Below are 19841 nucleotides of genomic sequence, written 5' to 3' on the forward strand. Positions count from 1 at the left end.
AGCAAAATAACAGACATTCAGGAATACGTATTTACCCAGTCCCATTCTCCCCAACCTTCAGGGAGGGGGCAAAGTCTATTCTCTAATTATTCTGTCGATTCTTTTAAAGTACAAAGTCTATGCCTTCTCTGGAAGGTTCCAATCATTATAGAACTCGTCTTCACATTCAGCGGAGATCTGTCTCCTTGTGATTTCTGGTCTCTGAGCTCAGTTCTGTCACCTGAAGCTCGTTGAGAACGTTTTATTTCTCTTTTATGAGACAGCCCTTTAAATATTTGAGGAGGGCTGTCATGTCTGTCTCTAAATCTGTTCTCCAAGATGAATGTGCTGAGTCCCTTCTCTCCTTCACTGCAACACCTGCTTCCAGGATACCCCCCTTTCCTCCAGGGCTCCGGCGGCCCTGTCCTGGGCATCTCTTATCCCTTATCCTGGAACCCATTCTTTTTTTTTTTTTTTTTTTTTTTGAGATGGAGTCTCACATTGTCACCTGGGCTGGAGTGCAATGGTGCTATCTCAGGTCACTGCAACCTCCGCCTCCCGGGTTCAAGCAATTCACCTGCTTCAGCTTCCCAAGTAGCTGGGACTACAGGTGCATGCCACCACACCCAGCTAATTTTTGTATTTTCAGTAGAGACGGGGTTTCACCATATTGGCCAGGCTGGTCTCGATCTCTTGACCTCGTGATCCACCTGCCTCAGCCTCCCAAAGTGCTGGGATTACAGGCGTGAGCCACTGCACCCACCACCGCACAAAAGATTATTTTGATCTTTCATAGTCAGCATTCTATTCTCTTTGAGTCCCTCCTGCAATAATGTGAAGTGTGGGCTTCTTGAGTGGCACTGTGCTGGGCATCTTATGAACACAGTTAATCCAATTTAAAATATATTCAAAGTACTAGGCATTCTTAAACTCTGTTGGTGGAGGTGCAAACTGCTGTGACTTTTCTAGACACTCATTCAGGAATGCGTATTATGAGCCTGAAAATGTGCAGGTCCTGTGACTCAGCAATTCCACTTTAGGGAATTTTTCTTAAGGACGTAAAGACTGATGCACAGGGTGGGTTAGCTGGGCATCTGCTGCACTAGTGAAGAGTGAGAAACCAACCCAGGGGAGAAGAAAAGAAATCGGGATCCATCCAGCACAGTGTAAATCCAGGTCACGGAAGATTGTTTAATGACACTGAGACATTCTATGCAAAATGAAATCATTCAAACTTTTTTTTTTTTTTTCTCTCTGAGACGGAGTCTCGCTCTGTTGCCCAGGCTAGAGTGCAGTGGGGATCTTGGCTCACTGCAACCTCTGCCACCCGGGTTCAAGTGATTCTTCTGCCTCAACATCCCAAATAGCCAGGATTACAGGTATCCACCACCACACCAGGCTAATTTTTGTATTTTTAGCAGAGATGGGGTTTTGCCATGTTGGCCAGGCTGGTCTTGAACTCCTGACCTCAGGTGATCTTCCCACCTTGACCTCCCAAAGTCCTGGGATTACAGGCGTGAGTCACTGTGAATGGCCAAAATCATTCAAACTTAAAGCGGTTGAAACCTTACATTATTTTGAGACTCAAGAGGAATGTGGCTGTGGGGCCTGGGTCACGTAGCACGCACCTGCAACTTCTGTTCTTTTCTGTAAATGAGTGGGAAAGCCCTGGCAGCGCCAGAGATAAGACTCCTTCAGATGATCACCCCTCATCCTGGAACATTAAAGCAATTTTCCCAGGAATGTAGCAAGCTGTGACCAACCAAAGGGCTATAACCGCATGTGCTGACCTTGTGTGGAAGACGTTGCGATCCTGTTAACTGCCTATCAAAGTGAAATTTTCACCTCCCTGCTTTGGAATGCTGACTCATTCTTTTGAAGTCTGTTTTCTGGGTTGCCGTCCTCAAGCTCTGAGCTCGAATAAACTCTATGCTTAGAGAATCTCATTATTTAAGGTTGACACATCGTATGTTAAATATCAAAAATAGCATCCAAAGCACTGTGCACAGTGTCACAGTGTAAATCACTAACTTGGTCATAAATCGGTATTTATCGATGTCGATGCTGAGGTTCAACACAAAGGCGGTCTGGAAGGAATCACATCAAAATGTCGACAGTGGCAACTGTGCTCAGTGGACTCTGTTAGTTATTATTTTCTTTGGAGTGATTTTCTGTTTTTTTTTTTTCAAGTTTTCTAGAATGACAGGTGTCTTCTTCTTGTTGTTTTTTTATAATCAGGAAAGAAAACACTTTTTTTTGAAAATATTAAATCCCTATACCATTTTCATCATGTTATTCCTGCAAGCCTCTCCTGGGAGTTGCTGCATCCTCTGCGTACCTCCGCTTAACTCCGTCTGATTCTTTTTCAGGGTCTTAACCTTGCTGTTACTGTTGGGATATTCCACGGAGGACCTCATGCGGACCTGGCCTACGGAGGTGCTCACTGGAGACACTGGCAGGCATCCCACGGAGCAGCTTGCCACGTACAGCTCAGCGACACACCCCAGGTGTCCCAAATAATCCACAACAAACTGAAATTGTTTCTTTGAAGAGCTGTGAAGCTGCCCTGCTTATCAGTAGATCACGCGGCCTGCCATCTTTGCTCCCTGCCGGCTGCTCAGCAGCTTGTCCCAAGCAGAGGAGAACAAAGCCCACTGGTCCCATGCATTGGAAATTCCTTTCTTTTCTCCTCTCTCCCTTTTCCATTTTGCCTATATAGATGAGATCAATCTTTGATTGCTCCTCCGAGTGTACAAATAAAATAATGTGCAAACACACAACTCTCTGCCTGACTCTACTTGTATTTCTTTGGATTTTCCTGGTAAATGGTGAATCCCTGGGCTGGGTTCTGTTCTTGCTTGTCTAGGGTAATGTCACCTGTCTACTTTGAGGGCTGCCATAAGACCTCACTTTTTTTTTTTTCTTTTTTTTTTGAGAAGGAGTCTCACTCTATTGCCCAGGCTGGAGTGCAATGGCATGATCTTGGCTCATTGCAACCTCCTGGGTTCAAGTGATTCTCCTGCCTCAGCCTCAGTAGCTAGGATTACGGGCATGTGCCACCATGCCTGGCTAATTTTTGTATTTTCAGTAGAGACGGGGTTTCACCATGTTGGTCAGGCTGGGCTTGAACTCCTGATCTCAGGTCACCCACCCACTTTGGCCTCCCAAAGTACTGGGATTACAGGCATGAGCCACTGTGCCTGGCCAAGACCCTACCTTCTGATGTTACTGTTCTAAGGATATTGTTGAGAAGGTTGCTTGTTGCAGAATCCTCTACGTAATGACCCTTAGGAGAGATTCTCTCTGGTCTAGTACCAAGAATGGTCATATTTCCACGAGCAGTTGGTCCATTTTTGTCTAGCAAATTGTACAACCAGCTGGGCTTTCCCCTGCACTGTAACTGCTAGAGTAAAAATTGTGACTCATTCATTGATTTCATAATACACTTTTTTTTTTTTTCCTTCATTAGTCTCATTCCGGATCCCTTTTACGTCCCGACTTACCTACTTTTAAAACTTTAACCTCGCCTTTTTGCCTACCCATAGCGTATTTCATGGAGGATCCATGGTACATCGTTTGGGGGACACGGCTGCTTGGGAAGAGGCTGCCTTTCTCGGGCTCTCCCACAGCCTGCAGCATGTGCCTCCCTGCAGGGGTCCTCTATGACCATGACGGCCCTGGACTGACAAGTCCCGCATCCCTTCACCCAACTCTCGTCTGCCTTCTCTGGGCACATGCCAGTTACTCCAGGTCCCTCCTTGAAGACTGGTGTCCAGGGCTAACGTGCAATCCAGATGTACCTTCCTGACTAGCCTCCCTAGAGCAGCCTTGTTTAAAGTGCATCAGCGCCACTTGAGCTGCTTATGAAACATGCAGCTTCCTGAGTCTGTCCTCCACCCAGGGGGTCAGAACTTCTTGGGGTGGGGTCCAAGAAACAGGCACTTAAAAATAAATTTCCCAGAGATTCAAATGCATGCTAATGTTTGCAAATCTTTCTTTGAAGAAAATGATCCAAAGTTGACGTGAATAGAGACCTTTTTAGTCCTAGCTGGTCCCGAAAATCCTTTGAAGTCATAGTCACCTACATTTAAATTTAACCCATCATTGCCAGGTTGCATGTTTGCCAACTGGGCTTTGACTTTGACATATTGGTAATTGTGTGTGTATGTGTTTTGTACTGCTGGGACCCAGGAGAAGCGAATTACGCCCTACTGCTTATGAGGTACCCAAGACAGGGTCAGTGCGAAATCCACTTCTATTCCTACTATGTTTACAATTCTCAGTGATAACGGTAAATGCATTTTGATTATGAAGGTGATGATAACTATGACAACAAGCTCTGCTGGGAAAACTGATATCGGCCTGATCAGAAACCCAGGTGTCCATACCCTTACATCTCCTCCCTTTTTTTTTTTTTTTTTTTTTCTGAGAAGGAGTCTTGCTCTGTCACCCAGGCTGGAGTGCAATGGCGTAATCTCAGCTCACTGCAACCTCCACCTCCCGGGTTCGAGCAATTCTCCTGCCTCAGCCTCCTCAGTAGCTGGGATTACAGGTGCGTGCTACCACACCCAGCTAATTTTTGCATTTTTAGTAAAGATGGGGTTTTACCATGTTGGCCAGGCTGGTCTCGAACTCTTGACCTCAGGTGATCTGCCTGCTTCGGCCTCCCAAAATGCTGGGATTACATGTGTGAGCCCCTGCGCCCGGCCAACATCTCCTCTCTTAAGCTAGGCAGCTGAGCCCAAAGCTGAAGTGCAGTAGAGAGGGAGGGGTGAAGATTTAGGGTTGGGGAGTCAGACAGTCTGGGCTTTGGACCCTGTCCCTCCACTTCCCAGTCATGAGTTTGCCATGCTAACATGGGCAGCTGACACATATATGTGGAATGCTGAGTGCCTCTCCATGTGTTCTGTGGGTATAACAGCAGTCATGTCTCACAACAACTCAAGGAGATTGATCTGTATGTATTCGGTGTATTTCATAAGTGGGGAAACTAAGGCACAGAGATGTTAGGGTTATTGCCTGAAGTTCCACAGCCAGGCATGGGGAGAGGTAGGATCTGAACCCAGAGCCTGGCTCTAGCGCACTGCCCTTCACCATGCTGGGCCCCTCTTGTCTCTCCCTCCCTGCAGCTCATACCTCTTTCTGCTTGGTTAAGCGATTCTCCAGGTCTTGCACCTTTTTCTTTTCCTTCTCCATGGCCTCCTTTGCTTTGCGTTTCTCGTAGGCAATGCTGCTCTCTGAGACCTGGAAGTCAATGAAAGTGGTTTGAGGGCCTGTGCCCTCAAAGGGAAATGACACCGAAAAGGGAAACCAGGACGAAGTCACTGTGGAAGCCACCAAGTCAGGGTTGGAGAGAAAGATCTCAAGGAACAAAGCACCCACTGGGGACAGAGGTGAGAACCCGGGAGCCATATCTTAGTCATGTGTGTAAAGGAGTGAGTGAGTCATCATTCAAGATTTCAGGGCAGGTGTTCAGGAAGTGACATGCTGGTGAGTGGTTGGGTCCTGGTATTTGGCGCTGAGTCAATGAATAAACTGGCATGTGCTGGCACCGATGCTGGCCTTTGTTGGAAGTACCTGGCTCTTTGGGAGGTGGGGCAGGAGAGACAGTGCTGGGGAGGTGCCTTCTGTCTCTGTAGACCCATGTCAATGGCTCCAAAGGAGGACCGAGGCAGCCACTTCCAGTCTACAAAGGCATGGGTTTCCAAAATTCCTGTCTAGGTCAGTTTGTAGCTGAGAACGCCATATACCTGGTGACGGGGAGGGAATCGGAGGCCCAGACTCACTGTACATGCCCTGGGAGGTAAACAGCTAGGGAGGGCTTGAAAAACTCTATCTGCAGCTCTTGCAACTCTTGCAATTATATACCACCCCCGCCCCCACCAACATACAGTTCACAAGAAAAGGATTTTAAATATACGTGTATATGTACAACAAAAGACCAGAGGAGTATGTACTGAAATGTAAGTGACTGTTATTTGGGGGGAATTGGGATTATGGCAACTTTTATTTTGTTCTTTTCACAGGTCCATATCTTCTAAATTTTCTTTAATGCACAGGTATTATGGCAAAAAGAAAAATGAATGAAAATTGTTACAGGGCATGCAGTGATAGGAGATGGGAATATCCTAATTCAAGGGACAGTATGAGACTCAAGATGCGTGTGGTCCTGAAGGAAAGACGATGTTCCCAATGTTGCCGGTGTTAACATCATGTGTGTGGCACCCACTCACCCCACCCGGCTCTGCATATCCAACTCCCAGGCCCCCCCACCCAACCACATCTCCCAGTGCAGACCTGGCTTTTTCTCACTGGCAAGCCTTCACTTAAGATGGTTCAATCCTTGCCCTGCAGGTCTAAGTCCTGACTGTCCTACAAGGCCACCCACACCCTTCCGCATGCCCTGTGGTGAGGGCTCTTCCCCTTCTCTTATTACGCACTGCTTGGTGCGTTGCAAATGAAAATAGTGTACAGAATGTATTAGTGCATCCAATCTGCAAACCCCAGAGAGCATCTATCTGATTATCCCCATTTCACAAGAAAGGAAACGCAGGCTCCTTTAAGGAGGCAGTATAAAGACAAGCAGTGTTCCAAGGTGTCATCACCAGGAAGCGGTGGTGCAGGCTTAGATGCCAGGGCCCTCGCCTTAACCGCTCGGCCTCTGGGCCCTGATTCAAACCCTGCCCACTTGGAGGCAGGAGACTTTTCTTTTTCTTTTTCTTTTTTTTAATTTTTAAATTTAAATTTACATTTTTTTTGAGACGGATTCTCACTCTGACACCCAGGCTGGAATACAGTGGCATGATCTCGGCTCTCTTCAACCTCCACCTCCCAGGTTCAAGTGATTCTCCTGCCTCAGCCTCCTGAGCAGCTGGGACTACAGGCGTGCACCACCAGGCCTGGCTAATTTTTGTATTTTTAGTAGAGACGGGGTTTCACCATGTTGGCCGGGCTGGTCTTGAACTCCCAACCTCAAGTGATCTGTCTGTCTCGGCCTCCCAAAGTACTGGGATTACAGGCGTGAGCCACCGCACCTGGCAAGATGAGTTTATATGTTCATACCCAGGCTGGCACAGAGCCCAAGACACTGCCTGGCTGTAGCCTGAGCTTCGGGACCCCATCCCTGGCCCGTATGTATAAGGGAGGCTCTGGGGGTAGCCGTGACCACAGTTTGGGTCCCACCTCTTAGCGTGTCTGTGCTCTCTCTGCCTACCTGGACTCTGACCTCACTTCCCTCATGGGCTTGGCATTGTCCCGCTGCCAAGGGCTTCGCTTCAGGCTGTGCAGCCCCCACCCTGCTGTGCCCACTCAACTGCCCACCCCACCTGGACTCTGACCTCACAGGGCAGGTGCATCCCAAGCCATGAATATACTGACTCCTCATATTACACCTCTAGGGCGGTTCTGCCACCACACCCACAGGGCAGATGAGGGCACGGAGAGGGCAAGGGGCATGCCCAGGGTCACACAGCCTGTTAGGGCAGAGCTGAGATTTGAGCCCAGAATGAACCCTTTAGCCCACCAAGCTCTGCAGTTCCTTCCCCGCCTCTCCCACCTATTTCCTTCCCCTGCGCCCTGGTGCCTCCCATCTTGGGCCAGCTTTGGTTACATTCCTCACCCAGTCTCCCTCCCACCCCCCCGAACGCTCCCCGACCTCCTGGCAAGCTCAGGTCCTGACCTTCACACCTGTGCCACTTTATCCAGTGGTCCTCTCTGCCCCCAGGCTCCTTTTCCCTTCCAGTTCTCACTGGAATGTCACTTCCTGAGCGGTCCTGCCCTCGGGCACCCTCCAGCCTGCTTCTCGGCTTTGGCTTTGTGGCCCTGGAGCCGCCCCTGCTTCCGCAGGCTGTCTGTTTCCCTGCCCTAGGATGGAAGCTCTGGGCAGCCTGGCCTTGGTCTGTCTTGCTCACTGCGATGTCCGTGGCACCCAGAACCGGGCCTGGCACATGGTGGGTGGATGAATGAAACCGAGATCAGCAGGTGAATAAATGAATATTTATGGGCAGATGAATGAAACCAAATCAAACCATTCACTGAGCCATCAGCTCTGTTTCTGGAAGTTCTGTGGGGGCCAGGAGGTGTGTGCCTGTGCCACCTCCGTCCCCAAAGCCCAGCTCCTGGAGATGCCATGTGGGTCCCTGAGTGACCTCCTCCTGGCCCCCTGGCTCTTACTTCCAGGGTGTGACCCGGGCATCCAGGCTGACCTGAGGGTCTGCCTCTCATGCTGCTCAGGGCAGGTGTATCTGGTGGGCCAGGTCCCTAGGTTGGTGGCATTGGGGTGGGTGGATATGGATGTCTCCAGCTCTGACCCCTCCTTTCCTCCCTGGTGTCATTCTGTCCTGGGGTGCCCATCTGTTTGTCCATTCCAGAAGGCACTGATTCCTGCGGCTTATCTGATGTGACAACCACGTGTGCTTACTATGCACCCACTTGTGCCATCTCTTTTTGTGCTCTGTGTCCTTTACTCCTCAGCCAGTCCAGGGAAGGCCTGCTCCGGAGTCCACGACACCAGCAGACCAGGCCAGGAGCAGTGCTTTCTCCCGTGGCCATGCTGGGTGTGGCACACATGCCTCTCTACTGTGAGGACGACGCTCACTAAGCCCCTGACCCAGGCTGAAACCCAGGGTTCTCTCCTGGGGAGGATCCCTCTTTCCTAGGTAGCTGAACCAGAGAGCAAAAAAAACCTCCCGAGGGCCCGCTAGGATGCAGGGTGCAGTCCTATGTACTTTACACCTGAGAGCATCTAATCTGATGAGGCAGGGACTGTTAGCATTCCCATTTCACAGATGAGGAAACTGAGGGATGGAGAGGTGGTGATCTGCCAGAGGTCACATGGCCAGTAAATGGCAGATCTTGGCCACTTCAAAGGGAGGCGTGACTGTGTTATCTGCCCGATTTCCCACCAGACTCTCCCAGGGATCTCCCAGTAGCTCCTTCCAGAAGGTTCTTTTCTGCTGCTGCTCATACCTCCTTCTGTTGGGTTAAGTGGTTCTCCAGGTCCTGAACTTTTCTCTTTTCTGACTCCAAGGCTTCCTTTGCTTTTCTTTTTTCATGGGCTATGCTGCTCTCCAAAACCTGCAAATCAATGACCAGTGCGCTTGGTGGCCTGCACATTTAGGGGGGAAATTGCTAGTAATGATCATAATAATCATAGTAACAATAACAGCCAAAGTGTTGGGGCGGCTATTAGATACACCAGGGCCCCTGGTCAGCCCTTCAGTCTCACAGCAACTTTGTCAGAGAAGTGCTGAGAGTGCCCATTTTACAGATGAGGAAACCAAGCAGCAGGAAGTCCGAGAGGGCCCAGAGCCACACCCTTTGTTAGAGGTGAGGCCAGGATCTGAAGCCTGCGCAGAGGAAAGCACGGAGCCTGAATAAAGAGCTCTGGACAGGGAACCCGGGAGCAGTGGGGGCAGCTTCCTGTCACGGGACCAGGCAACCTCTCTGATCAAAAGAAGAGTCTCGTTAATAATGGAATTTCCATTATTGAAATAAATCTCTTCAACAGAATTCGGTTTCAAGAGAAGGGCAGTATGTTGGATTAATGAGCCAATTTCTAGAAGGGACAAGTAATGTTCTGGTAGGATGCAGGGACGAAAGTGTGGCCAGTATTTAGTGCCCTAACCAAGGAGTTTTGTCTGGGAAGTTACTCGCTGGTAAGCTATTCAACTAAACAGCTTAATGTAAATCACCAAAGGAAATATGTTGCCAGCCTGTTTCCAGTCACCACGAGAAGGGCTACCTCTATTTTCCAATGGCTTGTCTTTCAAACACCAGGTTAACTGTCAGGTATTTAGAACTTGGAAGATGGCTGCCATTATAACCAGCGGTGAGGGCCCCAGATGAGCCCGCAAAAAGTGGTTAATCCAGAATATGGCTGAGATATTGTATACTTCGCAGTGAAAAGTAGTTGACAGAACTCCAACACTCTGCTGTCCCAACACCAGCCTTAAAGCAGAAGAAAAGTGACATCATAAGAATTTCATGTTTATTTGGATCCTTTGAAGTGGGTTTTGAGGTAGGACATTTTCCTGTGAACTGTGAAAGAGACTTTGAGGCACTTCCTAGGGACTTAGGGTTGGCTCTGCTGTGTCTGACTCTGCGTCTACACTCGCCAGGCCTTCCTCTGGGCACCTCCTCTGTAGCCGGGACAGGTACTACTGGGAAGAGAGGCCTTGCCTGGCTCACACACAGGCCCTACATGCCCAGTTGCCGTGCTTCCAAGTTCACAACAGATAACGGGGATTAACTTTGAACATGACCTCAAGATCCAGATTATGACCTAGTGATTCTGTTGACCTTAAAAACCCTGATAATGTGGCAGAAGACTAATGAAAAGAAAATCAGGCCGGGCGCGGTGGCTCACGCTTGTAATCCCAGCACTTTGGGAGGCCAAGGCAGGCAGATCGCTTGAGGCTAGGAGTTCAAGACCAGCCTGGCCAACACGGTGAAAACCCGTCTCTACTAGAAATACAAAAAATTAGCCAGGCGTGGTGGTGTGCACCTGTAATCCCAGCTACTTGGGAGGCTGAGGCATGAGAATCACTTGAACCCGGGAGGCAGAGGTTGCACTGAGCCGAGATCATGCCGCTGCCCTGCAGACTGGGAGACAGAAAAAAAAGAAAATCAAATAGCCACTGGCAGTTGAATGGAGCCTGTGGCTGGGGCTGCTCTTTCAATTTTCCCCGATAGGAAGCCACAGAGAAGTTCTGCCAGAAGTAGGCTGACATTTTAACAGACCCAGGGTGACCCAACCACAGATCCTCTCTGCAATGAAGCTTGAATTTTTCTCCTGAGCCCCGTGGCCTCAAAGTCTCTAAATTCAAGGATCTTCCCCGGGCCTTTGCTGTTGACATCTTGGGGCATTTTTTTTTTTTTTTTTTTGAGACGGAGTCTCGCTCTGTCGCCCAGGCTGGAGTGCAGTGGCCAGATCTCGGCTCACTGCAAGCTCCGCCTCCCGGGTTTATGCCATTCTCCTGCCTCAGCCTCCCGCGTAGCTGGGACTACAGGCGCCCGCCACCTCACCCAGCTAGTTTTTTGTATTTTTTAGTAGAGACGGGGTTTCACTGTGTTAGCCAGGATGGTCTCGATCTCCTGACCTCGTGATCCGCCCGTCTTGGCCTCCCAAAGTGCTGGGAATACAGGCTTGAGCCACCGTGCCTGGCCCATCTTGGGGCATTTGACTCAAGTGACTCCTTGGAGACCCTGCTCCTCATCCCCACCCCTGGAGGCATCACTTGGGGGCAAACCTCAGTGATGCTCTGGGAGAGGCTGCAGGACACAGCTGTGCCAGAGACTGCAGCGATGGATGGGCAAGGATTTTACTCAAGGAGTCGGTGCTGATGAAAAACAAATACCCAAACAGAAGAAGGGGCACAAGTGGCAGCAGAGACAGTAGCAACAGCTGCCATTTACTTGGCAATAATTCCACAGGCCAGGCCCTCCATTATACACTAGATCTGAGCCCACAGCTGCCCCTTCGAGAAGGGAGGTAGTGATAGGTCTGCTGCAGCCGGGCCAGGCCCTCCATTATACACTCGATCTGAGCCCACAGCTGCCCCTTCGAGAAGGGAGGTAGTGATAGGTCTGCTGCAGCCAGGAAGTAGCCCAGCTCGGATTCGAACTCATGTCTCATCTGGCTGCAAAGCCCACACTCCCCTGTGCTGTGTCAGGACTGAGGAATTCATGAAAGCTGACATGAAAAAGGATCAGGGATCTGAGGGTGACCACAAGCTAATCATGAATCCACAAATGTGGCAGAGCTTTCCCAAAAGCTAGTTCGGACATATTAACAGAAGTAGAACATCTTCAATGAGGGAGGGAAGAGTCCTCCCCTAGGCTACCGTGGCTGGAGAACAGAGGTTCTGGCCACCTCTGGAGAACAGTGGTTCTGGCCACCTCTGGAGAACAGTGGTTCTGGCCACCTCCCTTTAGGAAGAAAATCGGTGATGGGTGACAAACTCAAATGCCTGTGAAGCCCAGACAGATACCAAAAATGACGTGGGCTGTGTTTAATGCAATAGGGAGTGGTGAAAACTGTAGCAAACTGCTGCTACCCAGTAAGGCTTCTAGTCCATTTTTGCTAAGTAGAAACAAGGGCTAGATTTTCTGACTTTTTGGGAGTGGATGGAAATCTGAACTTTTAAATAGATTTTATGAATTCAAAGTAAAATATTCTGGGGCCAAATGTAACCTCCACAGACCCTGTTTAGTCGCTGAGCTTCCCAGTCCGTGACTTCTGGAGAGCAGCACAGGCCACAGGAGGGGGCCAGCACCAGGTTCCAGTCCTGTGAGGGACCTGAGAAACAAGGGTGCTTGGGCCTGGGGAGGAGCAGATGCAGGGCGCGGGTGCCTCTGTTTTCACACATCTGAGTCGCCGTGTGGAAGAGGAAGTGGACGTACCTTGTGGGAGCGCAGGGGAGGGCGGAGGATTGATACTCTTCTGGGGCATAAGAGTTTGACCCAACTCAACCTAAAGGGAAAACTTTCTGTTGGCCTGAGGCATCCATGCTGGGATGGACTGCCCTGGGGTGGAGAACACTCCTCAGCAGTGGTGCTCAAGGCTGGATGCTGGTGGAGGGTCCATGCAGCCCTGAGGTGCCATGACTCTGTCATTCTACCGTTTCTGTGCTTTGGAACACAGAAGATGCCCATGTCACCATTCCTACCTGTCTCCCAAGTGCTCTCTCTGACTGTGTTTTACACTGTTTACAGTTTTTTCCCAGCCGGTTGTCAAGGCTACAACTCTGGGGTTCCCTTGAGTCTCCCACGCTTCCCGAAGTAGCTGAGTCCTCCCGAACGCAAACTCCATGAGGAAGGCTCCACCACGCTCTCACCCCCATCATCGACGGCTCTGAACTTAATTCCACATGGCCCTGAAGCCGACTGGGCCTCAGCCGACTCTATCTCCCCGAGCGTACCTCCTTCTGGTGGGCCAAGCGTTTCTCCAGCTCTTGGACTCTTGCCTGCTCTTCCTCTAATGCTTCCTTCACTCTGTTCTTCTCCTGGGTAATGCTTTCTGCCAAAGCCTGAGTCAAGGATCATTGTTTAATAGACATGGTTACCGGGGCAGGAATTTGGACTCTGCCAGGCACTGCATAGGTTACCTCTTCCCTCCTGACTGCACCTCCCTGGCAGGGCTGTGGGTAGCACAGCCCTGGAACTCAGAGCCGGCGGGCCCAGCCCAGAGCCCCAGATCCACCCTTCTTAGCTGCAGGGCCGTGACATGGGCTCGAGCTGACTCTGTCTCCCTGAGCCACATACCTTCTTCTGCTGGGCCAGGAGGCCCTCCAGCTCTTGCATTCTCTTCCGTTCTTCCTCCAAAGTCTCTTTTGCTCTGTTTCTCTCTTGCGTAATGCGCTCCTCCAAAGCCTGGAAACCAATGACTGTTGTTTAATAGACATGGTTACCATGGCAGGAATTTGGACACTGCCAGGCACTGCATGGGCTAGCTACCTCTTCACTCCTCACCACACTCCCCTGGGAAGGCTGTGGGCAGCAGAGTCTAGGAGCTCGGAGCATGTGCTCTGGCATCAGGAGACCCAGGGTAGAGCCCCAGGTTGATCCTTTCCAGCTGTAAGACACTGGGGAAGTAAAGCTACCAGAGCCTCAGTTGCCCTGCCTGTACAATGGAGGCAGTAATAGTCTTCCTGTGTTGGGTTGATGTGAGGGGTGGATGGGATGACGAGCACGAAATGGCTGGCACAGTGATAACCATGCTTCCCAGCTTGCAGAGGAGGAAACAGGCTTACATGAAGGAACCCACCCAGTTTACTAGTAAATCACATGAGCAGGGATTCTAACTCTGACCCATTTGATTCTGAAGCCTGTGTTCTAAACCAGAGGTTAGCAAACAATGGTTTACAGACCAAATCTGGTCTGTTTTTGTGAATAACGTTTTATTGGAACACTCTGTGCTTGCTGTGTATTGTCTATGGCTGCTTTTGCAGAAGGGCAGAGAGTATATGACCTGCAAAACTGAAAATATTTACTATCTGGCCCTTTATGGGACAATTTGGCCAATCCCTGATCTAACGCATTGGTGTGTGCACAAATCAAGTGATTGTTGTCAACAACTGGTAATAAGAAAAGAACGCTAGATTGATAAAGGAACCCAGACATTTTTTTTCCCCCTTTGAAACAAAGTCCTCAAACAAGTCAAGATTCATGAGAGGGAGGCTACTTAACAAGCCTGGACACATGTTTTTTCGGAAAGGGCAGGTGATGGGAGTCAGAAGGGCTAAGGAAGGCTCACATAAAGTCAGGACACCTGGCACTGATGTCCAAGAGGTAACTTTCCAAGGAGTCCCCAGGGTCAAGTCCATCAATCTGACTGTCAGAGGAAGGGCGACCTTCGAGTGTCACAGTCTGTCTGGCAGGGACCTGATGTCGCCTCCCTCTGCAAGGACGGTGGGGTGCATCGAGGTTTGCAGGTTTAAAAGAGGGGCTGATGCCAGCTCTTAGAACACTCTGCCAGGCCAGTGTCGCCATGGGTGTCTAGGAAGACTAGGCAGGCGCCCAACGCAGTGTTTAACACGGTGGGGCTGAAATACCAGGCCCTGGCAAGGGAAAAAGTCCATCCAAAATTAAAAAGAGAAAATAAGGCATTTGGAATGCCGATGTTAAAAGGAGAAGGTAATCAGAGAAGAGAAAAGGAAGTCAGTGGAGAGTTCTGTGAACATGTTGAAGATTTCTAGGTACTTTCTGGTTTTATTTTCTTCTCTGTGGAACAGTGCTGGCTTTTTCCATATCTAAATGCCCTTCAAAATGTGCCCGTCTTGATTTATAGCTATCATTAATATTACCTTTATGTGGATTGCACATGATTTGGTCAGATGGCTCTTTCTTTTTAATCTTTTATTTCGCAAATGCAGAAAAGCAGAGAAAGAGGCAAAGAGAAGGGGGAGGAGGAGGAGACCGATGTCTTGGGGTAACTGGATACACATGTGAGGATGGAGATGAAAGAGGGAGAGGTCTGGAGGGCAAGTGTGTGTGGCAGAGGAGCTGGGGAAAGATGGAGAAGGCGGCAGGTCCAGTCCTCTTCTCGGGAAGAAAGGAGATATCTGGGAAGAGCTGGGGTCCGGTGGATCTGAGGCTGCTGTCTTGCGGGGGCTGTGAGCAGGGTCAGCACGCACATGCTGCTCCACACCCACCCACGACAGTGGCTAGCGACTGTGGCTGCACTTTGCCACCACCCGGGAGTGCTTAGAAATCCCAGAGCAGGGGCCACACCCTCACCCCACTTAGATCACAATGTGGAGAGTCGGTGAGGAGAGGTGCAAGGCATTAGTAATCTTTAATCTCCTAAATGACAAAAGTCATAAAGACGGTAAAATTCATGGGAGGGGTCCCTGAACATCAGAAAGGGCCAACCCTTGGGTACGGCAGCTCATGCCTGTAATCCCAGAACTTTCGGAGGCTGAGGTGGGAGGATCACTTGATGCCAGGAGTTTGAGACCAGACTGGGCAACATAGAGAGACCCCATTTCTACAAAAAATAAAAATATTAGCTGGGTGTGGTGGTGTGTGCCTGTGGCCCAAGCTACTTGAGAGGCTGAGGTGTGAGGATCACTTGAGTCCAGGAGCTCAAGACCAGACTGGGCAACATAGCAAGATCCCATCTCTACCAAAAAAAAAAAATCTGGGTGTAGTGCCATATGCTTATGGTCCCAGCTACTTGGGAGGCTGAGGTGGGAGGACTACTGCAGCCTGGAAGTTTGAGGTTGCAGTGAGCTGTGATCACACCATTGCACTCCAGCCTGGGCAACAGAGCAAGACCCCATCTTAACAAAAAAAAGGGCCAACTCTAGGACAGTGATGAGAATCAGCTCATTAAATAATACAGTTTCCTGGCCCTCTCCAGATGTTCTGATTTAACGGGTCTGGCGTGGGGACCAAGATCTGTATTTTTAGCAAAACATCTGGGTGGTTCTGATCAGGAAACTTTGGGAACATCTTCCTCTAAGACTTCGCCCTGAGAAAATGTGAATCTGCAGACTGGTAGCGTCAGCACCATCTGGGAGCTTGTTGGAAATCTAGCGTCTCAGGCCTGCTGAGACAGAATCTGCATCTTAACCAGATCCCCAGAAAATTCACAGGCACCTTCGAGTTTTAGAGATGCTGCTGTCTTCTAACTGGCCTGGTTTCTAGAAAAGTCAGTAGCAATTTTGGCCATTTGTTTTCCCTGATATGTATAAAGAGAAAGCAAAAGACTGAAATTTGTCATCTGAAGTTGATCTTGTGCACATTTAGAAACAGTCTGTCAGCTACAAACCAGGACCTGCAGCGATGACTCAGATTTTATAAAGCTGACTGCAATGTGTACACAAACAAGGCACCGTTTCCTGAAATTTCAATCACGCTGCCTTTTCAAGCTAATTTTGCTGTGAGTTTTAGAATTCAAACTTCATGTTAAATCCTCCCCACTTATTCACCCTGTTTAATTAATTTAGTTTCACGGCACCAAACAGAGTAGCTGAGATTTGTCTAAGTACATATGCCCTCAATTTCCCATATAAAAGACCATTTCATCTATTTTCAGTAGTAAAGCAAATGACAAGGACCACCTTACCACCTTCTCTTCCGTCAGTTGCCTGATTTTGGCTTTCAGCTTCTCCTCTTGCTCTAGCCTCTCCTTGTTCAGCTGCTTCTTCTCTGCTAGATGCTCCCGCAGCTTTTCTTGCAGTAAAGACTGCTGAGTTTCCTGAGAACTGTTGAACTTGATCTGAAACGAGAGAAAAGTAAACCGATGCTGATGGAGGACAGGCCTAACTGAAGAGTCTTTCCACATCTGTTTACCAATTGTTTATCTTTCGCGGGACAAAGGTTTACCCAAAAGTTTCTTAAAATCACAGACCACCACAGCATGCAGTGGTTAAGAATTCAGACTCTGGATCTAGAAAGAATCCCAGCTCTAATTGTTTCTAGACACTTCCTCATTTAGAAAATGAAGTTAATAACAGTATTGACCTTTTAGAGTTGTGAGGATTAAGTGAGATAATGATGGAAAGCTTTTAGCAGTGCTGAGCACAGAGTAGGTGTCTAGTAAGTGGTAGGCGGGTGTGAGGAAAAAAAAGCAGTCACTTAGGAGCCAGGAGGCTTGAACATCTGTCTTGATTCTTCGCCCATTAGCTGTGTGACACTGAAATTGTCCTTATCTGAAAAATGAGGAGAAGAGACTAGACCAGGGGTTGACAAACTACAGCCCACAGGCCAAATCGGGTCCACTGCATACTTTTGTAAATAAGGTGGCTTTTTAAAAATTTTTTATTTTTTCCTGAGCTGGTGTCTTGCTCTGTTGCCCAGGCTGGAGTGCAGGGACACGATCTTGGCTCCCTGCAAACTTCACCTCCTGGCTTCAAGTGATTCTCCTGCCTCAGCCTCCCGAGTGGCTGGGATTACAGGTGCCCACCACCACACCTGGCTAAGTTTGGTATTTTGAGTAGAGATGGGGGTTTCACCATGTTGGCCAGGCTGGTCTTGAACTCCTGACCTCAGGTGATCCAACCACCTTGGACTCCCAAAGTGCTGGGGATTACAGGCATGAGCCACCGTGCCCGCCATAAATAAAGTTTTATTGGAACCGTGGCATACTTATCATGCCCATTGCCTACATATTGTCTATGGCTACTTTCATTTTACCGTAGTAGAGTGGAAGGGGTATGAATATGGTCTGCAAAGCATAAAATATTTACCATCTAGCCCTTTACAGAGAAAGTTGCCAGTCCCTGGACTCAAGCCTCTGTGGCTGATTGGCACGGTGGTCCCTTCTTCACCCCACTCTATCCATGTCTAGGGCTATGTAACTTGCAGTGCCCGCCCATATTTTGCCTCCAGACACTGAACTCAGCCATGTGACTTGCTCTGGCCAATGGGATCTTAGCAGACATAACACAAGCAGAAGGTTGAAAAACACTATGTGATTGGGCCACTTTCTCTTCTACCTCTGCAGTCTCCCTGAGAACAGCCTAGATTTGCTTGCTGGGGGATGAGGGACACATGGAGCTGAGTCGCTCCAGCTGAGGCCAGTCTAGATCAACCAAAGGCCAGCTAACACCCAGACAAGTGGGCAGGCCCATCCAAGGTCAGCAGAGCCACCTTGCCACTGACCCCAGACACGTGAGCAGTAAATAGCAACTGCTGAATGCCGCTGAAGTTTTGTGGTTATTATATAACACTCTTATGGCTATAGTTATGAGAATGATATAACCCCTAAAGCTCATTTGCCTCTAGAATATTTCTTTTCTTTTAGTAATTCTGCTGCCTGTACTATAGATAGCTGTATTTTGTCCACTGGATTTAACAAACACAGTTTTCAAAATCTGATGGCATTAAGGCCAGGCACAGTGGCTCACACCTGTAATCCCAGCACTTTGGGAAGCTGAGGTGGGTGGATCATTTGAGGTCAGGAGTTCAAGAGCAGCCTGGCCAACATAATGAAACCCCATCTCTACTAAAAATACAAAAATTAGCAAGGCATGGTAGCAGGCGCCTGTAATCCCAGCTACTTGGAAGGCTAAGGCAGAAGAATCAATTGAATCCAGGAGGCAGAGGCTGCAGTGAGCCGAGATTGCACCACTGTACTCCAGTCTGGGCAACAGAGCGAGACTCGGAAAAAAAAAAAAAATCTGATGGCATTAAGTCTTCTGGGCCTTTGACAGAGGAAAACAAACAGTGTGGTTGGCCCAGGAGGCCAGACAGATGGCAGCACCCTGTCCTTGTCCTTACCCTCCTGGGAGATCTTAGCCAACCTTTTCTGTACCTCTGTGTGTGCAAACAGAGAAATCATTTCACCTGTTGGAGGGTGTGGACTGACTAGCTGATAAAGAAAAAACAGGTTTCAAATGCACAGTGCTGTATAAATGCCAACCAGGGGCTGAAATGAACTTTGGAAAAAAAGAAATTAAAAGAATTACCTGAAGTTCCTGGGTCTGGCTCATAAGTTTTTTATAATGTTCCAGAAGATAAATCAGATACAAAGAGAACCCTTAAAAAAAGAGAAGCAGGAAGAATGTAAGTACCAATTCAATTCAACTCCAAAGCTTGCAGACAGGTGGATGAAGGCAACGTTGCCATCCCATCCAAACAACATGAGCTGTCATCCAACCTGTGGTTTTAAAGTAGTTGATAAGCAGCTGGGCACGGTGGCTTAGGCTGGACATGGTGGCTCACGCCTGTAACCCCAGCACTTTGGGAGGCTGAGATGGGCAGATCACCTGAGGTCAGGAGCTCGAGACTAGCCTGGCTGGCCAACATGATAAAACCCCATCTCCACTAAAAATACAAAAACTAGCTGGGTGTGGTGGCACATGTTTGTAACTCCAGCTCCTTGGGAGGCTGAGGCATGAGAATCACTTGAACCTCAAAGGCAGAGGTTGCAGTGAGCCCAGATTGTGCCACTAAATTCCAGCTCGGGCAACAGACAGAGACTCAGTCTCAAAAAAATAAAAATAAAAATAAAAAAAGTAGTTGATAAGCCTTGGTTGAGCTCACATCCAACTTTCTTTTTGGAGGTAGAAAATAAACCATCAACAGAACACCTATGAACTGTCTACTCTGTGTAAAGCATGGTGCTGAGTGTGGGGGATGGTGGAAAGCCAAGACCTCCAGGGGCTTGCAGTTCAGTCCGACAGACAAGGTGTAAATGCCTGCTGGAAACACGCAATGACCTCAGGCGGCTGTAAGTGACTGCCGAAGGAGAGGGGAGGGTGAGGGTCTCAGAGGAGGGAGAGATCATTCCTGGAGTGAGCGAGTAAGGTCACGTGGTTGAAGAAGCACTGGGTGTGGGTGCTGTTGGGTGGGCAGAATTCAGTGAGCCGGGGGAGGGTGCTTCAGAACAGGGGTGTGTGGGGCTGAATGACGAC

At 49.1% G+C, this 19841-nt stretch overlaps 1 protein-coding gene across 10 annotated transcripts in view; it reads right to left on the reverse strand.

The window, feature by feature from the left end:
* Window positions 1-19841, reverse strand: part of FHAD1 (forkhead associated phosphopeptide binding domain 1) — a 159551-nt gene that overhangs the window by 39777 nt on the left and 99933 nt on the right. For 9 of the 10 annotated variants that reach the window (XR_012089780.1, XR_012089778.1, XR_005235736.2 and 6 more), the window contains 6 exons: window positions 18894-18964; window positions 16550-16702; window positions 13243-13350; window positions 12900-13007; window positions 8947-9054; window positions 5116-5223 (listed from right to left, as the gene is read on the reverse strand). Coding sequence is in view for 4 of the 10 variants with exons in the window: in XM_037985011.2 (XP_037840939.2) it covers window positions 5116-5223; window positions 8947-9054; window positions 12900-13007; window positions 13243-13350; window positions 16550-16702; window positions 18894-18964 (656 nt within the window). In the remaining 6 variants the exon portion in view is untranslated. The remainder of the gene's footprint in view (window positions 1-5115; window positions 5224-8946; window positions 9055-12899; window positions 13008-13242; window positions 13351-16549; window positions 16703-18893; window positions 18965-19841) is intronic. The other variant, XR_012089779.1, reaches the window with a different exon arrangement.

This window comes from Chlorocebus sabaeus, chromosome 20, assembly GCF_047675955.1.
Source record: "Chlorocebus sabaeus isolate Y175 chromosome 20, mChlSab1.0.hap1, whole genome shotgun sequence".
In the NCBI taxonomy this organism is placed as follows: domain Eukaryota; kingdom Metazoa; phylum Chordata; class Mammalia; order Primates; family Cercopithecidae; genus Chlorocebus; species Chlorocebus sabaeus.